At 40.1% G+C, this 20,162-nt stretch overlaps 2 protein-coding genes across 2 annotated transcripts; both read right to left on the reverse strand.

Moving 5' to 3' along the window:
- Positions 1-567: 567 nt before the first annotated feature.
- Positions 568-2,727, reverse strand: LOC120087029 (peptide-N4-(N-acetyl-beta-glucosaminyl)asparagine amidase A). The gene has a single exon (XM_039043876.1). It carries the CDS (start codon positions 2,600-2,602, stop codon positions 725-727), a length of 1,878 nt encoding a protein of 625 aa, XP_038899804.1. The 5' UTR covers positions 2,603-2,727; the 3' UTR covers positions 568-724.
- A 9,929-nt stretch (positions 2,728-12,656) lies between these two features.
- LOC120084978 lies at positions 12,657-12,968 on the reverse strand. The gene has a single exon (XM_039040789.1). The coding sequence runs from the start codon at positions 12,966-12,968 to the stop codon at positions 12,657-12,659; it is 312 nt and encodes a 103-aa protein (XP_038896717.1).
- Between the last annotated feature and the right edge of the window lie 7,194 nt (positions 12,969-20,162).

A 20,162-nucleotide genomic window follows, 5' to 3' on the forward strand; every position in this document is an offset into this window, starting at 1 on the left:
GGATCAAAAGTTATATTAACAAATAACTATAAGGAATAAATGGTTTATTTTAATCTAAAGTTTGGAGATCGAACAAAAAAAAGTTAAAAATTTGGGGGGTTTCAACCTTTGAAATTTCACAAAGTAAAATCAACATATAAAAAGTTGGATACCCAAATAGATATAAAATTGAATAGAATTTTATGACTGGGGAACCGTTACTTAGAATTATTATAAAATAAAAAAAAAATCAAATCAAATCAAATAGAGCAAAGATCTATTTGTAACCACATTCAAAATCCATAGATCTATTGATACAAAATTTAAACTTTGCAAACTCATTAGACACCATTAAAAGGAAACAAGAAAACTTAAAAAGAGACAAAATCGGAAAAGTTTAGGAACCAACTATACACATTAAAATTTAACTAAGTAGACACAAACAACAAAGTTTAGAGTTCAGATCCTAATCTTATAATTTAAGTTTCAAAAAATTTGAAGACTTACAAGAACCCATGTTGCTTTATCTTAGCAGACAAATATCCACAAAGGAAATAGTAAAAAGCAATTTCTGTTCAAGTTGGGAGAGAAAGAGAGAAGGGAGAGAGAGAGAACTTTTTATTTGATCTACGAATCTTACAGCTTGGAGAACCTGGAGAGCAGTTTAATTTGGATTACCTGCATGCAGGAATCTCTGAAGAAATGACAGCTTAAACATTCGGTATATAGCAGGAAGATTATTCTTCTAAACGTGACTATTATTAACATGCAAATTTGAATCTAGAAAAGCCCTTCTAGCAGGAATTGACCCTCCTCTAAACCCTAGCTTTCTGAGGATTCTAGTTTTTCTGCCACAGAAATCCTTTACATTATCATACAGAATGGTGTAGTTAGAGCTGCTTATGTTCCTTGAATAGCATTGTATATCATCATGATATCTGTAATCTTGCTGTGTACTTCCCAACCCACTTGTCACCAAATGGCCTTTCACAACCATTAACCCCTGCCCATTTTGAAGATTCTTAAGAGAGCTCGTAAATGATCCAAATCCATCTGTTTTCTTCTCATTGAATCCCAATGTCAAGTTGGCTATAGATTGGTAAGTTCCATTTCCTTCATCTATGGTGTTTGAGTACATGTAAAGAGGAAAAGTTTTGAGAGATTTGAATGAATAAACATGAGAAGATTCCTGCTTGGCATAAACACTACCGTTGAATTGAATCTCCTGGGTCACAGTTTGGCTGCTCCCATTATTTCCCATCACCATCGAATTACTATAACTAAGATCTTGATTTGATTGAGTATTGATGATTCCAAAAGAGGATTTCACCCATCCAGTTGATGATACTGATCTAGTTACCTTTGTCAAGAATGTTCCATCTGGACCTGTAAAGTTCAAATCCACGGAAATGAAAGGGGGCGAGACGATATGATCCAAAAGCTTTCCTTCAGTTTTTGCAGAGTTATCATCCAACCAAAGATGAAGGTTTGCATTGATGTACCATACATTCAAGGCATGGGTGACACTGAACCCACAGTTGTGAACCTTTCCATCTAACAAATGGCCTAAAAATGGTGTGAGTTCTATGTCATAAGAGGGTAAATTGAAGGATCCGATTCCAGAAATTGGTCTCCAAAGAAGGGGATTCACACCTCCCGTATAGATAACAGTAAAAGGCCAAACAGCACCAACAATCTCACCATCAAGACTGACTAAAACCTCCCTAAAAGGTCCATTTCCAGGTGTATCAGTAAGATTGTTTGCAATAATGTAATCATTTGGAAGATTTGAATACCAAAACTCATCATTCTCATGAAAAGACACATAAACCTCCAACACAGCCCTGTAAACATTTTGGGGAATTTCAAATTCCTTCGACTGAACATCAGTTGAATTCTGAACTTCAAACCATAATCCATCATTCAGTGGCAAATTCCGGGAAATGGGTAAAATTAAATCAGCTCTAGAATCAGAATCATAAGCAGACCCTAATTTCTCAGAAGACACTCCAGTATCAGCTTCAGGATAAAAGTGGACATGAATCTTCACATGGTATATCCCAGTATAAGTCTTATCAACAAGATTACCCAAATAAACAGCCAGAGTTTGATTCTTCGAAAGTAACGAATCATACCTCGTAATGTCCTTCTGAACCGTCCAAACGATCCCCGTAGCCCTAGGCTCCGCCGTGCAACTCCGGAGAATCTCAACCCCACCAAGCCAAACGCCGAAGATTCGATCAAATTGCCTCCCTTGACAAGTGGCCGTCCATTCAAGCACAATCTTCGAGAATTTAGTAAACGAGCAATGAGAAGGAGGGGTGTAATCTGCCAGAACGGGAGATTTTCCATAAGTGAAGGCGAAATCGTGCTGAAGAACGAGGAGAGAGCATGGTTTGGCCTTAGGCGTTTCGATGGGTTTGGTCACTTCGAAGAAAACTGTCGGTGGAGTAGTGTAGTCGGCGGTTGTTGTGAGGCCGGAGTCGGAGAGGAGATCGGAGTGGCGGAGCCTGATTTTGTGAAGATTGGCATTGGAATGAAAGGGAAGGAGGAGGAAGATGAGAGAAATGAGAAGGACAAGGAGAGATGAAAGAGAAGAAGAAGAAGAAGAAGAAGAAGCCATTAATGGCGGCGCAGTGAAGATTGTTACTCTTGCAATAGATTTTCAATTGAATGAAATCCAACCGAAGGATGCTGAATTTAGAAGACTGTTTTGCTATCCCCATTGCAACAAATTTCGAGTGCAGGTGGGATTTCCAACAATTCACTAAATTAAATTCAAAATAAACTATTTTAAAATTATTCAAAACTACTTTTAAAAATGTAACCAAAACCCATGCAAATTTTGAAAAGGGTTTTTAGTTAGTTCTTTATGTAATTTTATTAATAGCTAACCATTTTTCTAAAAAAATGAAATATGTAGTCTTAGCTTCATTGATCACCATAAAAACTACATTAATTTTTTTTCTTAGAAGAAAAAAACTATATTGATTTCCTGATCATTTGAATTCAAAATAACATTGTGGGTAAAAAGAATAATTAACCATTGATTAAACTCTTAATCGTGATTACCATAAAATTAGGAACCTAAGCCTTTTAAAACCATTCTCAAAATGCACGGGCAAATGAATCAACTCTAGGATTGTAGTTGATTTACATTCTCATAGTTGGAGGGATAAGACCTGTGGATTCAATGAAAACATAGTTATTTCTTATTTTTAGATATGTATTTGGTAGCAAATTCATAACCGAATTCTAGTTTAAATAATTTTTTATACGTTTAGTAGATGATTGAGAATATAATTCTTAATTTAAATAATTTTCTCAATGTATTATTAATTTATCTATGAACATATTTTATTTTTATTTTGTATAATTATTATTTTTTCATATTATATAATTTATAATACATTACATAATATATTTTTTTATTTTTTTAAAAAAAGTGAATTGAGTTTATAATATGATCTAGTGTAGTTCTAAGTATTTTTTTTATTTAATATAATTTAAAAGGTCAGGACTTACACTTTAGATCATATGATCCGAATCAAAATTGTCTACCAAACACATATGTGCAGAATTTAAAACATAAAATCGAATCTGGATTTTGTACCAAGGAGGCCTTAATTTTCCTATTTGATTGTGTTGGTTGGTTGGGGTAGATTTCACTCAGTAATTATATAATTTTTTATTAGTTGGTTTTTCTTAAAAAAGAAAAAAAGAAAAGATATACTTTCCCTTCACTTCCAATTTTGCCCCATTTATATTTTACCAACCCCACACGTGGCTTATTTCTCTTTCTTATAAATAGTTAGAAACAAGTTTATATTTATAATTAAATTGTAAAGGCAAAAACAAAAATAAAAACTATATTTTCAGAAAGAATTGCAAAACATGGTTAATTACTACTACAACATTTAATAATTGAAATTTTAAACTATATTTGAAAATTTGCAAAAGAAAAAAAAATACTTTTCTAATTAAGAAATCACATAATATGAATTATGACCAAGTTATATGCACAAATATATTTATTTAAAAATTATTTAAACTCACTTTCATGTCAATTATCATTGTGTTCACACGAGGTTTTCGGAGAAACGTGTTTCGTGGAGTTGAACTTGAGTTGGTGTTGATGTTGAAGTTGATTTGATGCAGTTCGATCTCTAGTAGTTGATCCTCTGATTCTCTCTCGTAGGTTTTCTAGGAGTGTAGCGAATTCTCCGGACTCTCTGAAGGTAGAAAATACTGACCGTGGAGCTTCTCTGCTCCTTGATGGGCTTCATGGGCTTGGGCCTGGCCTTGATTGGCCCATGGCCGGGCCTTTGGACCTAATTTAATTGGACTGAACCTAATCACTTGAGTTTAGAATTGGGCCAACGCCAAATTATAGTGTTAAATTGGTTGAAATTAATTTTCCTCAATAACCGTCTGCGACGCAAACACATAATTTGTCCTCGATTTCAATTTGAGACACATGTCAACTCTTAATTGGTCACAAATTTGACGATTTCAGAATTCCGTCGTTAATTTAGCGAATGACGTGGCGATCCGTGGTTGGTCTGAAATTTCTCCTCCAACAAATGCCCATTTTCGAGATTTGTGCACAGATGTGGGTGGATGGATCTTGACTTCGATACCCCCAACCTTTTATCTCTTGATTTGATTTAGAGAGATAATACTAGGAATGAAAAAAATGAAATTCAAATTTCATCCCTAATTTAATTTAATTTGGAGATAAAAACTTTAAAATTTGGTTTTAAGAAAGAAATTTGGAATATGGCCAAGGACAACTTTGAGTTTTGTCCCAATTTAATTTGATTTTGGAATAAACTCAGGAATCTCAAATTAAAAAGTAGAGGAATAAGTTTCATCCCCAATTTAATTTAATTCGGGGCTAAAATTTGATTAACAAAAGGTTCGGTGCATTGGCAAAAAAAATTTAGAAAATGAAGGAGAAAAAAAAATCAAAGTTAAGATTTGGATGGTAATTTTTTTTTAACTAATAAAATCTAGATTTTATAAAAATCTAAGATTTCCTGATTGGATTCTAGATTCAGTGGAGTCCGCTCAAAGCCTTCTAGGCAGTGAGAAAAAAAAAAAACTTCCCTCCTTTCTCCTTTTTTTCCTTTTTTTTTTTTTTTTTACTCTGAGCCGTCGAGCCGCCGTCCAGGAGCTGATCGATCTGTTGCCGAGCCAAGCCACGCGCAACAGCCCCCAATCCTTCACGCAGCCGTCGTGCCGAGTTGAGCCGCTTCGGTCCTTCTTTTTCACGTCTTCGCCCGATCGATGCAGCCACCACGCACGCCGAGCACCCTCGAGAAGCTCCCGTGCCGCCGAGCCGTCATTCGCCGTGTCTGCCTTCCCTCCAATGCCAGTTTCGTTCGAGGCCCGTTCACCGTCTGCCGTTGTCGCCTGCCATTCTGTCGTCCGTCCAATCATCGGCTGCGACTGCCACTGCTGGCCTTCGCCTGCCGCTGCTCGCGGGGCTTCACACGAGTCGTCGGCTGGAGGATGGCGGGGGGTTGGGGCTTTGTTTTCCTTTTTTTTCCTCTTTTCTTTTTGTTTTCTTTCTTTTCCCTTTTTATCTTTTTTTTCCCTCTCTTTTTTTCTTCAAGAAAATTTCGTGTTTTTTTTTCTTTCCCCTATTTTTTTTCTTTTTCCTTTTCTTCTTCTTCTTCTCTTTTTTTTTTTTTAAGAAAATTTTGTTTTTTTTTCCTTTCCTGTTTTTTTCTTTCCCTTCTTTTTTCTCTTTTTTTCCTTCATCTTTTATTTTATTATATATATATATATATATATTGATTTTTAATTATTATTATTATTATTATTATATTTTTTTTACTAACTTGCCCACTTGCTTTTTTTTTTACGGGAATTAGAACTATCAAGGATCTGTATTTTGTTGTTTCCTCTACTTCTTCATATCTTTTCACAAAAAGTGGGTTCTCTTTTTTCTTCTATATATATATAGATATATGTACATGTACATATATTAGCAGGGCATTCGACATGCGACTGTCAGCTCCGCCAGCACTCCGCCAGCACGATCTGACTCCTGCTAGACACGACCTCTATGTGGGTTGTAACATCCCGACTTTTAGGAAAATTTAAGTTAATTATCTAAAATTATTGAGTTTAAATTTCCCTTTCATTTGGAAAATTGAGATTGAATTGAAATAATTGAAAAATTTTTATTGATTAAATTGAATTTAATTGATTAGATATTCGAATTGATTATCTTGAAAATATTGAATTTTGCTTCCCTTTGATTTTGGATTTTAGGGCCAACTTAAAAAAAAAATTAAAAGAAATAATTAATTTCATGTGATTTTGAATTGATTTAAATATTTGAAAGAATTTAATTTGTATTGATAGATCTGTCCTTTAATTTTGGTTTTTGAAGCCTAAATTAATATAATTTGAAAAGTTAATTGATTTATAAATTTAATAGAATCTTTGGAGATTTTGGAGATATTGTGATAAAATATTTTATTTATCTTTTCAAAATTTGAAAGAAAAATAAAAGGATTGAGATTTTTTCGAAATTAAATGAGAGTGAAAAGATGCCAAAAATTGGGGAGAGAGCAATTCGATTTTTCAGCGGCATCTTTCACACAATTGTCGATTACCAGAGTTTGATCCGTTGGATCGTGCTCAAATTTGGTTCGTCTGTTTGAGACATATAGAGTTTTATTTTGAACGGTTGGATCATTGTTTGAAGCTTTGGTTTGTTCGTAATCACTGCTGAATAAAATCTGTAAAACTAGAAATTCCCCTTCTCTCTCACTCTCGCAAACCCTCCTCATGCAAGACCCTCACTACTAGTTGTGAGCCTAAACAATTTATGCCGTCCGACAGCAACACCTGCTGCCTATCTTGGTAGCCACGAGCCGATGTGCCATCAACCGTCATTGCGATCTTTGTCGAAATCTTGAGAAAAATCTTGGATTCCAGATTTGGAAGTTTTGAGGCATTGACCATCAAGCTAGAGACCATTTTTCGTTTTGCAAAAATTGTAAAGATCGGTTAAGTTTGTAAGTTGTTGGATGTTATTCTTTTGGATTGAGAAGTTAAATAGTGGAATTAAGTTATTGATTTTGGATTTTATTCTTGATCAGATTGGCTAATTGAATCAAGTTTTGGAATTTGTCTTGGACCAAGCCATAACCTTTAGGTTGATTCAAGTGTGCTAAAGAAGTTCTAAGGAGATTTTGTTTTGCGTTTTTTTACCAAAGTTGAGGCTAAGTGATACTATTACCGGTGTCTTCGTGCCAGGCGACCTAATTAGACTTATAAAGTTACTTAATGGACTCTGGAGCATGATTTTGTTTGTCATTATGTTTTGTTTGTTGCATGGCAGTTACAAGTATTATGAGCATGTTCAAAATTTCTAATCAGTACTGATATTATGTATGTGATACATGAATTAGACCAGTAGAGCGGTTTACTGTCTCGCCTTGACGCATGTTTTATTTTAGAAGACCTACGGTCTAGTTTTCATGGTTTGACGTGTGTGTGCCTACCGGGCCGCTAGACATGTGTGAACCGACAGGTTTTACGTTCATGTTATTATCATATTTGACGATGTGCCTACGGGCCGCTAGACATGTGTGAACCGACAGGTTTACGTTCATGTTATTATCATATTTGACGGTGTGCCTACGGGCCACTAGACATGCGTGAGTCGACAAGTTTACGTTCATGTTACTTTTATTTTCATGTTTCATGTTTTGACGGCGAGCTTACGGGCCGCTAGACATGCGTGAACCGACAGGTTTACGTTCATGTTATTATCATGTTTGACGGTGTGCCTACGGGCCGCTAGACATGCGTGAGTTGATGGGTTCACGTTCATGTAATTATCATGTTTGACGATGTGCCTACGAGCCGCTAGACATGTGTTTCAAGGCAAGATAGTACGTCTTTTGGTTTTTCTTTCATGAGCAGTTGTATGAGCCACAAGCTATCTTTCTTTGCTCGTGGATGCATAGTCTTATCCCGATAATGGGATCACTTACTGAGTATTTTATGCTCAACCTTTCTTAATTTATGTTTTTCAGGTAATGATAGGAACGGATTGACGGGTGACGAGAGGGACCTGTGATCGTGTCATATGGGACATGTAAATCGTTTCCGCTCAGTTTATGTTTCAAGCTATTTAAGAGTTTTTATTTGAAACTCGATGTTGGTCAAAATTTTATTTTTTTAAGTTATTTTTTTTCTCATTATTTTAGGGGCCCCGAACAAAGATTTTTCTTATTTGTTATTTATTTTAGAAATTTGTCTTTATGATTTTAATGAAAATTTATTTTCCTCAATGGACAAAATGTTTTGAATGTAAATGTGTAATTATGAGTAACGATCCTTATCAGAGTACTCAAAAGGTCGGGTCGTTACATGGGTGATTGTGTAGCCTGCACGAAATTCGCCAACAACGATCTGACTCGTGCTAGACACAACCCATATGTGGGTGACTGTGTAGCCTGTAGGAGTGATTCGCTAACAACGATTTAACTTCTGCTAGACACAACCCCTATGTAGGCTACTATGTAGCCTGCAGGGATGGTCGTCAGCTCCACCAACAGTGATATGACTCCTGTTAGACACAGTCCCTATGTGGGTGACTGTGTAGCCTACAAGGGTGGTTGTCAGCTCCGCCAACAACGATCTGACCCTTGCTAGACACAGCTCCCTGTTTTTTTTTCTTTGCATGTGGTATTTTATCTATTTATTTATGTGTGTGTGTGTGTATATATATATATATTGCAGAACAATTCTTAAGCTATGGTGTATTTCATGGAGCATCCCGAAGATAGGAATCAACCTCTTGAGAGTGGAATTATCCTTCCCGTGGGACAGGCGGTGTACGAAAATTTTATGAAATCTCAACCTCTCATAGACAGTTCTATTTTCCCAACTCGATGGTCTAAAGAGCGACCCGTAGGGCCCAATTCATCGTTGAATGTCTGGTTTCTAGAGTCTTCAATACATAACAAAGCTCCAAATGAAAATCTAGAGTCAACCTTGGGTCGCCGCATTATTAACAATAAGAAAGTTCGATGGGGTGCCTCGTTGAAGATTCATGGAGAATTCTTTTACATCTTCCATTATTGTGAATGGTTAGAGGTTGTAGTTTCTTATAACACAGTAATACTCAAGAGGGCTCGTTTGTTCGATGCCATTTTGGCTTCCTTATACACCTATGATCGCAATAGCGACATTGTTCGGGCTTTTTGTGAAGCATGGTGTCCTTCAACAAATACCCTCCATACTTCATCCAGAGAGATGTCTATTTCTTTATGGGACTTATGGAGATTAAAGGGTCTTCCCATCAGAGGTAGATTTTACGACGAAAGCATTCTTAGCTGTAAGGATCTCCTACGGCCGTCCGATGAAGAAGATTGTCCGAGGAGCTGCGAATACCTATTTTCTGCATACTACCACATTGCATCTCAACGAATATATCACTTTCGAATTCCTGTGAGTGCATGGATCTCTTTATGGCTTACGCGTCCCGAGGTGAAGTATCCAAAGCCACTGACATGCAAGTCAAAGAAAACTTTTCGTCCTCGCTCGACTCATAACTAGGATGGAGCCCCCATCTGACGTCCCGATTGGTCAAAGGAGGAATTTAATCTATTTCGCGGACTAGCCATTGCAGACGAATTCAAGGACAAGACTTATTTGGCTGCCCTTCTTTCCTAATGGTTGTGCATGTTCGTGTTCCCTGATAAGCAGTCCTGTCTTCGTCCGGAGGTTTTCAAGGTTGGCAGTCTTATGGCGGAAGGCTACATTTTTAGCCTTGCTGATCCTGTCTTGGCCAATATTTATAGTGGACTACACCAAATTCACACCACTTCTCCTTCTGTTGGTTATTCAAATGCATGTTTTCCTTTACATTATGTTCATGGATGGCTTGCAATTTACTTCAACACACACTACAAAGTTCCAACACTCGTTAGGGGTCATCTGATGGTTGAATTTTCTGGCGAAGGTGGAGCTAAATACTACACTAATTTTGAATCTCGTATACATCTTCATAAGGGAAAATACGTGTCCTGGCATGCGAGTCTTCATAAACATAATAAAGATAAGCTTCTGAGAGATGATGGAAAACTGACTTTTTGGCTTTCGTCATTTTTTGTGAGTATTCGCTCCTACTTTTTATATTCACAGTGCGGGTCTTCCATGGTCATTGAGGCTTATAATCCTTGTCGATTTAGTTGACAACTCGGATTCTATCAAGATGTTCCGTATGACCTGGATAGGGAAGCCCCGAAGCTAACTTCCCTAATGTACTGCGACATTGGATGATATGTGTCCATGACAATACTTCATCCCAAGTGCATCTTCCACTTCCTCGAAGGAGGGATATAACACTTAGTAGATAGTACCTCTTATCCCCTCACTAAATCTAAGGTTTCCAAAAGGGCTGACAATGATATAGGAGGTAAGCAGCTCCGCATACTTGGAACTATCCACTTCTGGGCATACTGAAGAAAGTCACAATAGTAATGAAGACCGTCGTTGGAAAAGATCTAAAAAGTCTGACAAATAGCCGATATGCAAAGAAGGATTCTTTGATGAAGTCCTAGGTGTTTCACAATTTTTTGACGTCACCGCTCTCGAGGTAACCGTTCAGGGTCTCTTTTTTTTTTTGTTATCATCTCTTTGCTATTATTTGTTTACTTAACTGCCATTGCTTCGCAGTCACCTTTAGACGATCAGATTCTAGACGTTGGAGAAACCTCAAAATCTTTCATGAGTTCTGATGGTTATGATTTTACGCTTGCCCATGTCGACAAATTTAAAGCACCATTGGACACCAGCGTGACTCCAACCCATCCTCTTGTGATTAATAAGTCGCCTGGGCAAGTAAGAAAAGCAATGTCCTTGGCTGCTCCTGAGGTCTCCAACTTTTGTGTTATCGATGTGATTTCTGATGTTCAGCGTCATGCTGTTTCGGCCATGTAGGAGACCATACATAAGAAAATCATGCGCACTTCTTTTGATAAAGTCCTTTACCTTGAGGATGAAACTCGCCAGAAATTCGATGCAATTTCTGACATTTGCAAGGCTAATCTTCCTCCTCTTAAAAAGCTTGCCAATGAGTATTTTCAGAAGGTAGAGAAGTTTAACCAATTCCAATCATCGTTTTCTTCCCAACTAAGTCAGGCAGATAAAAGTCGTCGATTGGAAGAGGACAAATTCAATTTAGAGAAGATGTTGTATGATGAAAGTAGCATACTTGCCCAGAAGAAGGGCCTTTTGGAGCGCAATTCTCATGCATTACAGGAAGAAATAGAGTTGTTAACCAAACTAGAGGCCATTAAAACTGAACATGCTGAGGTGTCTAAGCTGCTTCTTGAAAGCGATGAACTTTTAAAATAACACAAGCTCGAAGCCTCTAAAATGAGAGAGAATATAAATAATCTTGAAAGTACTCCTGCTCTTACTGAGAAAGATACCATAGCTTTGGAGATCCTCCATGGAATGCTGGAGGCCACGCAACAGGAACGGGAGAACTATAAATGGGTGCCCTGACTTGACATTGCTTGTCCCTTTTTTCTTTGCATACCTCAGTAGTTAGAGGCCTAAGAATTTTTTGTAATTCTTCTTTTGTTGCTAGATTTGCTTATCGTAGTGTCAAAATTTCTTATATGGAAGCAACCTTTTCCTTTTTTTCTTAATGACGCTCTCCGGTGCTTTGAAGCCTCCTTCACATTTTTGTTTTATTTATTTATCTATTTATTTATTTATTTATTATTATTATTATTATTTTACACTGGATTCATGTATACACACACATATATTTTTTATCACGTGATTGAACTTAAATTCCTTTAAGCTGCCTACGTACCTTTTATAATAACAGGGATCAAGTCATAACATAGTTCAAACGAATATATATATTTTGTGTATGATTGAACTTAAACTTCTTTAAGTTGCCTACGTACCCTTTATAATGACAAGGATCAAGTCATAACGTAGTTCGTACAAAAGTTTTTTTTTTTTCCTTACATTTGTTAAGTGTAAAATTTCTTGAGAAACTTGTCGTTGATTGGGCTGACTTTTAGCACGTCTTGATCAACTATCTTGTATCCTTCGTTTATGTATACTTCTTTGACAATGTAGGGCCCATCCCGTTTAGGTGTAAACTTATTCCCCGTATGTCTTGTCATGATAATTGGTCTCCTTACGACGAACACTAGATCACCGACTTGAAAGGACCGAGGCTTTACATGCTTATCGAAGGCTTTAGACATTCACATCTAGTAACATTCCAATGCTTGTTGAGCTTCTAATCATTTTTCATCCAGTGCTTCCAATTCTTGGAGCCGTAGTTTGGCATTGTCCTATGTAGTTAGCCCTTCTTTCACCGTCATTCTTAGTGATGGAATTTCTCTTTCCAAAAGAAGGAAAACTTCTACCCTATAAACGAAAGAGTACGGGGTGACTCCTGTAGGGGTACAGTGAGTGGTGCGATAAGCCCACAACGCTTCACCGATCTTCTCCTGCCAATCTCTCTTCGACTTGGAAACAATTTTCTTCAGCAGTTTACACAATATCTTGTTAAATGTCTCTGCCAACCCGTTTGTGGCGGCATTATACATGGATGACTTGTACTGCTTGAATTTGAATTTTTCACACAACCTGTCCATCAAACTATTTGAGAATTATCTCCCATTATCTGTCACGATCCGATGGGGAATGCTGTACTGATAAATGATATGAATGCGGATAAAATCCACCACATTTTCTTTCTTAGCTTCTTTTAGAGCGACAACCTCAACCCATTTTGAAAAGTAATCAGTGGCTGCGAGGATGTAGGAGTGCCCTGCTGACAACTTAGGTGTTATAGGGCCAACCAGATCAAGTCCCCATGCTTCGAAAGGCCACAAGGCTATGGTCGGATGCAGAGGCTCGGGCGGTTGATGAATGAAATTTACGTGATATTGACAGGCTTCAAACTTCTTTGCATAATCCATCGAGTCCTAGATCATCCCCGACCAATAGTAACTCATTCTTTTCAACTGGAATTGTAGCTTTGGTCCAACTTGATGCACGCTGCATACGCCTAAGTGTGCTTTCTCAAAAGCCTTTGCTGACTTCTCTTTACTGAGGCATCGAAGGAAAAGTTCTTCAAGGGATCGATGGTATATGACTCCTTTGTAGTAAATGAAATGTGCGGCCCTCCTTCGAACCTCGGTTTTATGGTGGGGGTCGTCCGGGAGCCTTCCATGCTCAAGGTAATCTATGATGGGTTTCCGCCACTCTTCCTCGTCGGTTAGGTAGATTGATATCACATTTGTTTTCCCACATGCAGTCCCGACCAGAGATACAACCCATCTTCAACAAAGCGATATATTAAGGGGCACATTATCCAGGACCGTTAAGGCAGTGGCTCGGTTTACCAAGGCATCCGCTTTCTTATTCTTCGTCCTCGGGACATGCTCCAATGTCACGCTTTCGAACTTTTCCATTAACTAGTGAGCATAAGTGAAGTAGGGTTTCAAGTCATCATGCTTCACCTCGTACTGGCATAAGAGTTGATTGATTATCAACTTTGAGTCACCGAAGATCTCTATACAAGCTACCCTAATCTCCAAGGCCATTTGGAGACCAATTATCAAGACTTGGAATTCAGCAACATTGTTCGAGCATAACTTGGCAAGTGCGAAGCTATAAGGTAGCATGTGCTTTTCTGGCAAAATGAGGACGATACCTGCCCCCACACCACTTCTCCATGCCGCACCATCAAAGAACATGACCCACAGCTCTGAGGTTTCTGTGAAGAGAATTTCATCATCGGGCAAGTCTTCACTTAACTCCCAATCTAATGGAACTGGGTGATTTGCCAAGAAGTAGGCCAATGTCTGCCCTTTAACTACCCTTTGTGGTACATAAACGATATCCTACTGTTGAAGCATGATTGCCCATTTGGCTAAACGTCCAGAGATAATTTTCCTGGACAGGACGTACTTGATGAGATCGGCTTTCGCAATTAAGTGGACTGTGAAGGCTTGCATGTAGTGCATCAACTTATCTATGGCGAAGAAGAGTGCCAGGCACATCTTCTCAATAGAGGAATAATTTATCTCGGGTCCGTTTAGGGTTCTACTTAAGTAATAGAGAGCGTGTTCTTTTCCCTTATCTCCTTTTTGTGCCAACAGTGCCCCCAGTGATCTCTTTTGCGCTGCAATGTACAGTATCAACGGCTTGCCCGCTACTACGGCTCCTAAGACATGAGGGTTGATCAGGTACTTCTTTATGCTATAGAAAGCATTCTGGCAGGCCTCATCCCATTCAAATTTCTCTCCCTTTCTCATCAGTCTTTGAAAGGGTTGACACCGCTCTGCCAGGTTAAAAATAAACCTCCGGATGTAGGCCAAACATCCCTACAAACTTCTCAACTCATGTAGATTCTTTGGTCTTGGCATCTTCTCGATGGCATCGATGTCTCACAATGAAGATCAGAAACCTTCTTGAAGTTATGTCGAACGTGCATTTAAGGGGGTTCATCTTACTGATACTTTCGCAAATGATTGAACACGGATCTTAGATCTTCCAAGTGGTCCTGTCATCGCTTGGTCTTGACCATAAGGTCATCCACATAGCACTCCACGTGTTTGTGCAACATATCGTCAAACGCCTTCTGCATGACACGTTGATAGGTAGCGTCGGCGTTCTTCAACCCGAAGGGCATTACCTTGTAGCAATATATCCCTTTTGAGGTTCGAAATGCCATCATTTCCTCGTCTGTGAGTGCCATTCGTATCTGGTTATACCCGGAAGATCCGTCCATGAAGGATAAGGCCTCATGTCTCGTTTTCACATCGACCATGATCTCTATGATGGGCAATGGAAAATCGTCTTTTGGCCATGCGCTATTTAGGTTGCGGAAGTCTACGCAAACACGAAGCTGTTCATTCTTTTTTCTAAACGGGACAATGTTGGCTATCCATGTTGGGTATTTAACTTCGCGAATGAACTCAGCTTCAATCAGCTTATTGACCTCAACCTCTATCTGGGGGATAAGTTATGGCTAAAAGCGTCACTGAGCCTGTTTAATGGGTCGACACCCCTGTTTGATCGCGAGATGGTGGACTGCTACCTTTGGATCTAGTCCTTGCATCTCTTTGTATGACCAAGTGAAAACATCCTTGTATTCCGTGAGCAAACTCACGTATTCGTCCTCTTCCCCTCCCGATAGGGATACACTGATGAAAGTCAGACGCGGCTCTTCTACTGTGCCCAGATTTACTTTTTTTAGCTCATCCATTATGGATTACCGTCCTCTAGACCTTGCAAAGCATCCTTCACTTCCTCTTCGGTCATACCTTCTTCGGATTCTTCGGTGATGGTGATGTGATGGCACGAAGTTTCGCCTTCCTCCTGCTCTAAATTTCCATTCTGAGGATTGGTGAAAACGACGTCGCACCTCTTTACTTTGGGCGAACCCTTACTTGTGTTTAGAGTAACGAAGGTCTTTCTCTTCATACGTGAGGGGACGGTATGACAAATGAGGCTTCATCACTTCTTGCCTCTCCTGATGGCTTCTGGTCTGATGACCCTTCAACATTTTTAAGGTCGATTCGTCGTCAGATGGACGCTCGAGGTATTGACCCTCTCTTTCTTATAGCCATTTTGGGGGTGTCAGTGCAGACTTTTCCCTTTCCCTTTGTCTCACTAGGGACATATTGGTCGAGGGGATCTTCAACCCTCTCGTGCTTTAGGCAATCAAAAATGGAAGCGCGGGGTTTTCTTTCGCTTTCCTTTGGAACTGCATCTAGTCTCTCGAAGGCTGATAGTCGCATCACCACCGGCGGTTGACAAATGATTTCCTTCTTTCCTTCATTCGGCAGAGCCAACCTTCGAAAGACTGAGCGTCAAGTAGCTCTGAGAATAGTATGTGGGCTTCCCCTTTCTGCTTTTGTCATGCTTAACCTCTCGAAGACCAAGGCGCGTGCGGTAGACGGTCTAATACGGTCGAAGGTTAAGGCTCTTTTATCTTTGCCCTCCTTTTCTCCTGTATCATCAACTTCTTCTGCAGTGATATGGTTGTTGTTGGCCACTTTCCCCTTCGCCTTTCTAATTATGCAGACTGGCTCTGATGGCTCATATTCGAGTCTCGCCCTTGACGTGGGTATAGCGTGTCCCTCTTGCAAAGCTTCTTTTGGGTCGACAAGAGTCAGGGTTGCTCATAAATCTTCAAACTCTTGAACTCAGTGTAAGTTGTGAAGTCATAGCCCGCCTTGGCCAACAACTTGTAAGCCTTGGGATCGAATCCTTCAGTTCGCCTCTCGGGCAGCTTTAACCCTGTCACTTTCGCCTCTGGCTAATGGACTTCCTGCTTCGTTATCGGCGTGAGGTGTGTGACGAAAATCTCCTTTAGAATTTCTATGTCGCCGACCTGCAAACGTTTTGAGCATTCCGTAAAAGGTGACTCACCCTTTTTTCGTCTCGACAAAGAGACATAGCGCAGAATCGAAGGTTTTGAGGCTTTTTTGCCCCTCACCAAGGGAGTTTCTCCAATGTCGAGAGATGTCCTACTCTCTTTTGAACTGGAGGCTTGTACCTTACTACCTGCCCCTTTCTCTATGTCTATTGGCGACCTCGATCGGGATCCACCTGCTTTCTTTGCTAGCAAGGTCTCTGTCGGCATAGTCTCACTGGAATTCTCGCTCTTTAGGTAAAAGTTTGCATCTACGAAGTGAGACTCGGCCTCGAAAAACGTATTAGAATCTGCTTCAACCTTCTTAATTCCATCTTGGTAAAACTTGAAACATTGATGCAATGTCGATGTAATCACACCATTCCCATGAATCCAAGGGCGTCCCAATAGTAGCTTGTAGGTGGCTTTGAGTCTATCACATGAAACGGCGCATCAGCCTTCAGATTGCCAATGAGGAGCTCTAAGCGTATCATGCCTATCGCCCTTTGGCTGCCTCGATTGAAATCCTGAATTACTAGTTTGTTGTTTGATAGCTCTTCCATGATTATGCCCAACTATTTTATAGTCGTCTTAGGCATTATATTGACAGCAGATCCGTTGTCGATGAGGATTCGACCCACTCTCTGTTCTCAAATGTATTCAGAGACGTACAAAGACCTATTATACAATTTGGATCCCAGTAGCAGATCTTCGTCTGAGAAGCCTATAGACTGTCTCTTATACACATCTAGATGTGTATAAGAGACAGGTCGATGAGGATTCGACCCACTCTCTGTTCTCAAATGTATCCAGAGACGTACAAAGGCCTATTATGCAATTTGGATCCCAGTAGCAGATCTTCGTCTGAGAAGCCTATGGATGTGCAACACGAGGCATAAGCACGTGCTGCGAAGGTCGATGCACCAGATGCGTTGGATTCTAACAGTGCCTCAATGAGGGTCGTCTTAGCTTCTTGCAGGAGCAAAAGCAGGTCGTCTATGTTGAATGGTGACGAACCATTTGGCTCTTCTGTCGATTTTAATGGGCCTGGAATGGTATCTTCTTCTTCCATGGTACTGACAACATGACATGCAGCAACCTCTGGCATCTCCTCTGAACCCCAATTGCATAAGTTCTTCGGGAGGAAATTTGCTAATGTCACATGTCGTCTGGGATGAGGAACATCCTCATCTCTCTCATCAACAGCCTTGGGCCTCCGAGCCTTCTTTCTACCCTTCTTTTTTTGTGTCTTGCTCCCTCTCTTATAGCTTCTATGAAGGCGCAACTCGTTTTGGGTAGAATTCAGTCTTTCCTTCTTACGACGTGCCACAAGGATCCAACCTTCGTTATCGTCATCGTCAACGCGTTCTGCTTTGTTTTGAGGATCTGTGGCTTAGACGTCTTGCTGAAACTGCACTACCACAGGTTCGAAGGTCCCAAACTGGACCGAGCTCTTCCTTTCTTCATAATATATGATTGGTGCCGACACGCTTGGAGTTATCGTCAACGCAGCATGATTCGTTTGGACCACCTCGTCTAGATCCAACTCTATTTTCCTCTTACGATCCAATCTGAGGATCAATTCCTTCAGTACAAAATATTTTTCGACTGGATGGCTAATGACCTTGTGATACTTGCAGTAGTTGGGATCATCCACTTTGCCAGATTATTCCGGTCATTTACATTCTGGTAGCTGGATAAGGTGGTTTTCTAGTAGTTTCTCAAGCATATTCGCAATGTCGGAGTTGGGGAGCGGGTAGACTTTTTTATGTCGCTCCTTTAGGGTTAGGTGATGTCTTTGCCTCCTTCGTCTTTCTTTTCTATCTTCTTCTCTTTCCCTTTCGAGGAGAACTTCAACAGGGTCGTATTAACGACCATTGATTCTTTTGTGGCATCTTTCACAATTTTCTCGGGGCCCTTCACTTTCTTCTTGTCTTTCTTCGATTCGTGGCTCAGGAAGTCCCTCGTTCCTCTGTTAGCGATACTTAGCTCCATATCATGGGTGCGGGTCATCAATTCTTCAAAGCTACGAGGCTTTATTCCTTGCAAGATATAGAGGAGTTCCTAGTGCATACCCTGCGTGCACATTTCTACAGCGAATAATTCGGTGAGTCGATCTTTGTAGTCCAGACTCAGAGCTCTACATCGGTTGTCAGCTCCACCATGCTGACGGTGCGTCTAGTGTTGTAGAAGCGATTCAAGAATTCTCTTTCAAGTTGCTCCTAGCTGTCAATCATCTCAGGCTCTAAGTCCGTGTACCAGTCAAAAGCGTTTCTTTGAGGGTTCTGACGAACTTCTTGACTAGTAGATCTCCCCTTGTTCCCGCATTTTCGCATGTTTCTACAAAGTGGGCGATGTGTTGCTTTGGGTTGACCTTTCCATCAAATTGCTGGAACTTTGGGGGTTGATACCCTGCAGGCATTCTCAAATTTTCGATCCTCTGGGTGTATGGCTTGGAATACATGAAGGAAGTTTAAGCCGACCCTTCATATTGAGCTCTTACGGAGGTCATGATCATGTCTTGCAGTTGTTGGACCGACAGAGAGGCCATCAAGACTGACTGTTGCAATTGGTTTTCTTGCAGTACGATCTTCCCCTTGTCAGTTGCTTTGATCGTGGGTGCTTGGCTTGATTCAGCAACCTCTCAAGACTGCATTTGTTCTCTCAGGGCAGTGATCTCATGGTCTCGCTCCTCGACGGCTTTCATCAGAAAGTTAATCTTCCTTTCCATTTCTGTCATGGTCGCTTCCGCCGTCACGTCTGCCATCATGTCAGAAATCACATTTGGTTGTGAATCTCTTTTTGGCTTGCTAGAGGCGAAAGTAGAGTTGTCAAACAGGGGATTTTCTTGATGACAACCCCGCCTTGTGAGGATTCCATCATTTGCCTCAAGATGTTGTGGGCGATGAGGGAGCTCTGCTTTTGTTTCTGCGTGACTTCTCTTGAGCGACTGCGGGTCGGTACCATGTAAGAGCCGTTTGTGGAGGAAGCTCTGGATGCCATCTTCTTAGGTGCCATTTGCCTTGTTTGGATGCTGGGAGAGAGATGAGAGGTAGAGAGGTCCCACTGGGCGTGCCAATTTGTTCACACGAGGTTTCTGAAGAAACGTGTTTTGTGGAGTTGAACTTGAGTTGGTGTTGATGTTGAAGTTGATTTGATGCGATGTGGTTCGATCTCTAGTACTTGATCCTCTAATTCTCTCTCGATTGGGTGAATGTGCTTGACTTAAAGAAGAAAAGCATCGAACGTTCTTGAAGTAGAAGTCTTGGAAGAGTCTTTGGGTCTTCAAGGGTCTTCTGTCTTCTAGGAGTTTCAGGAGTTTTGGGAGTCTTTTGCTTGTTGATGAATTCTCTCTGAGTTTTCTAAATGTAGAAAATGTTGACCCTTGCAAATAAAGGGAGGTTCTCTATTTATAGAGCTCCCTGATGGACTTCATGAGCTTGGGACTAGCCTTGATTGGCCCATGGGCCTAATTTAATTGGACTTGGGCCTAGCTCTTTAGGCCTAATCAATTGGACTTGAGCCGGGTCTTTAAACCCAATTAACTGGGCTTGGGCCTATTTTGGCGTGTTAGGCCCACCTTAAGCCCATATTTGGGCGTAACTGGGCCAACGTCCAAATTATAGCGTCAAATTGGTCGAAATTGATTTTACTCAATCGACGTTTGCAACGTAAACATAGAATTTGTCCTCAGATTTCAATTTGAGACACATGTCAACTTTTAATTGGTCACAAATTTGACGATTTC

This window comes from Benincasa hispida, chromosome 9, assembly GCF_009727055.1.
Source record: "Benincasa hispida cultivar B227 chromosome 9, ASM972705v1, whole genome shotgun sequence".
NCBI lineage: Eukaryota > Viridiplantae > Streptophyta > Magnoliopsida > Cucurbitales > Cucurbitaceae > Benincasa > Benincasa hispida.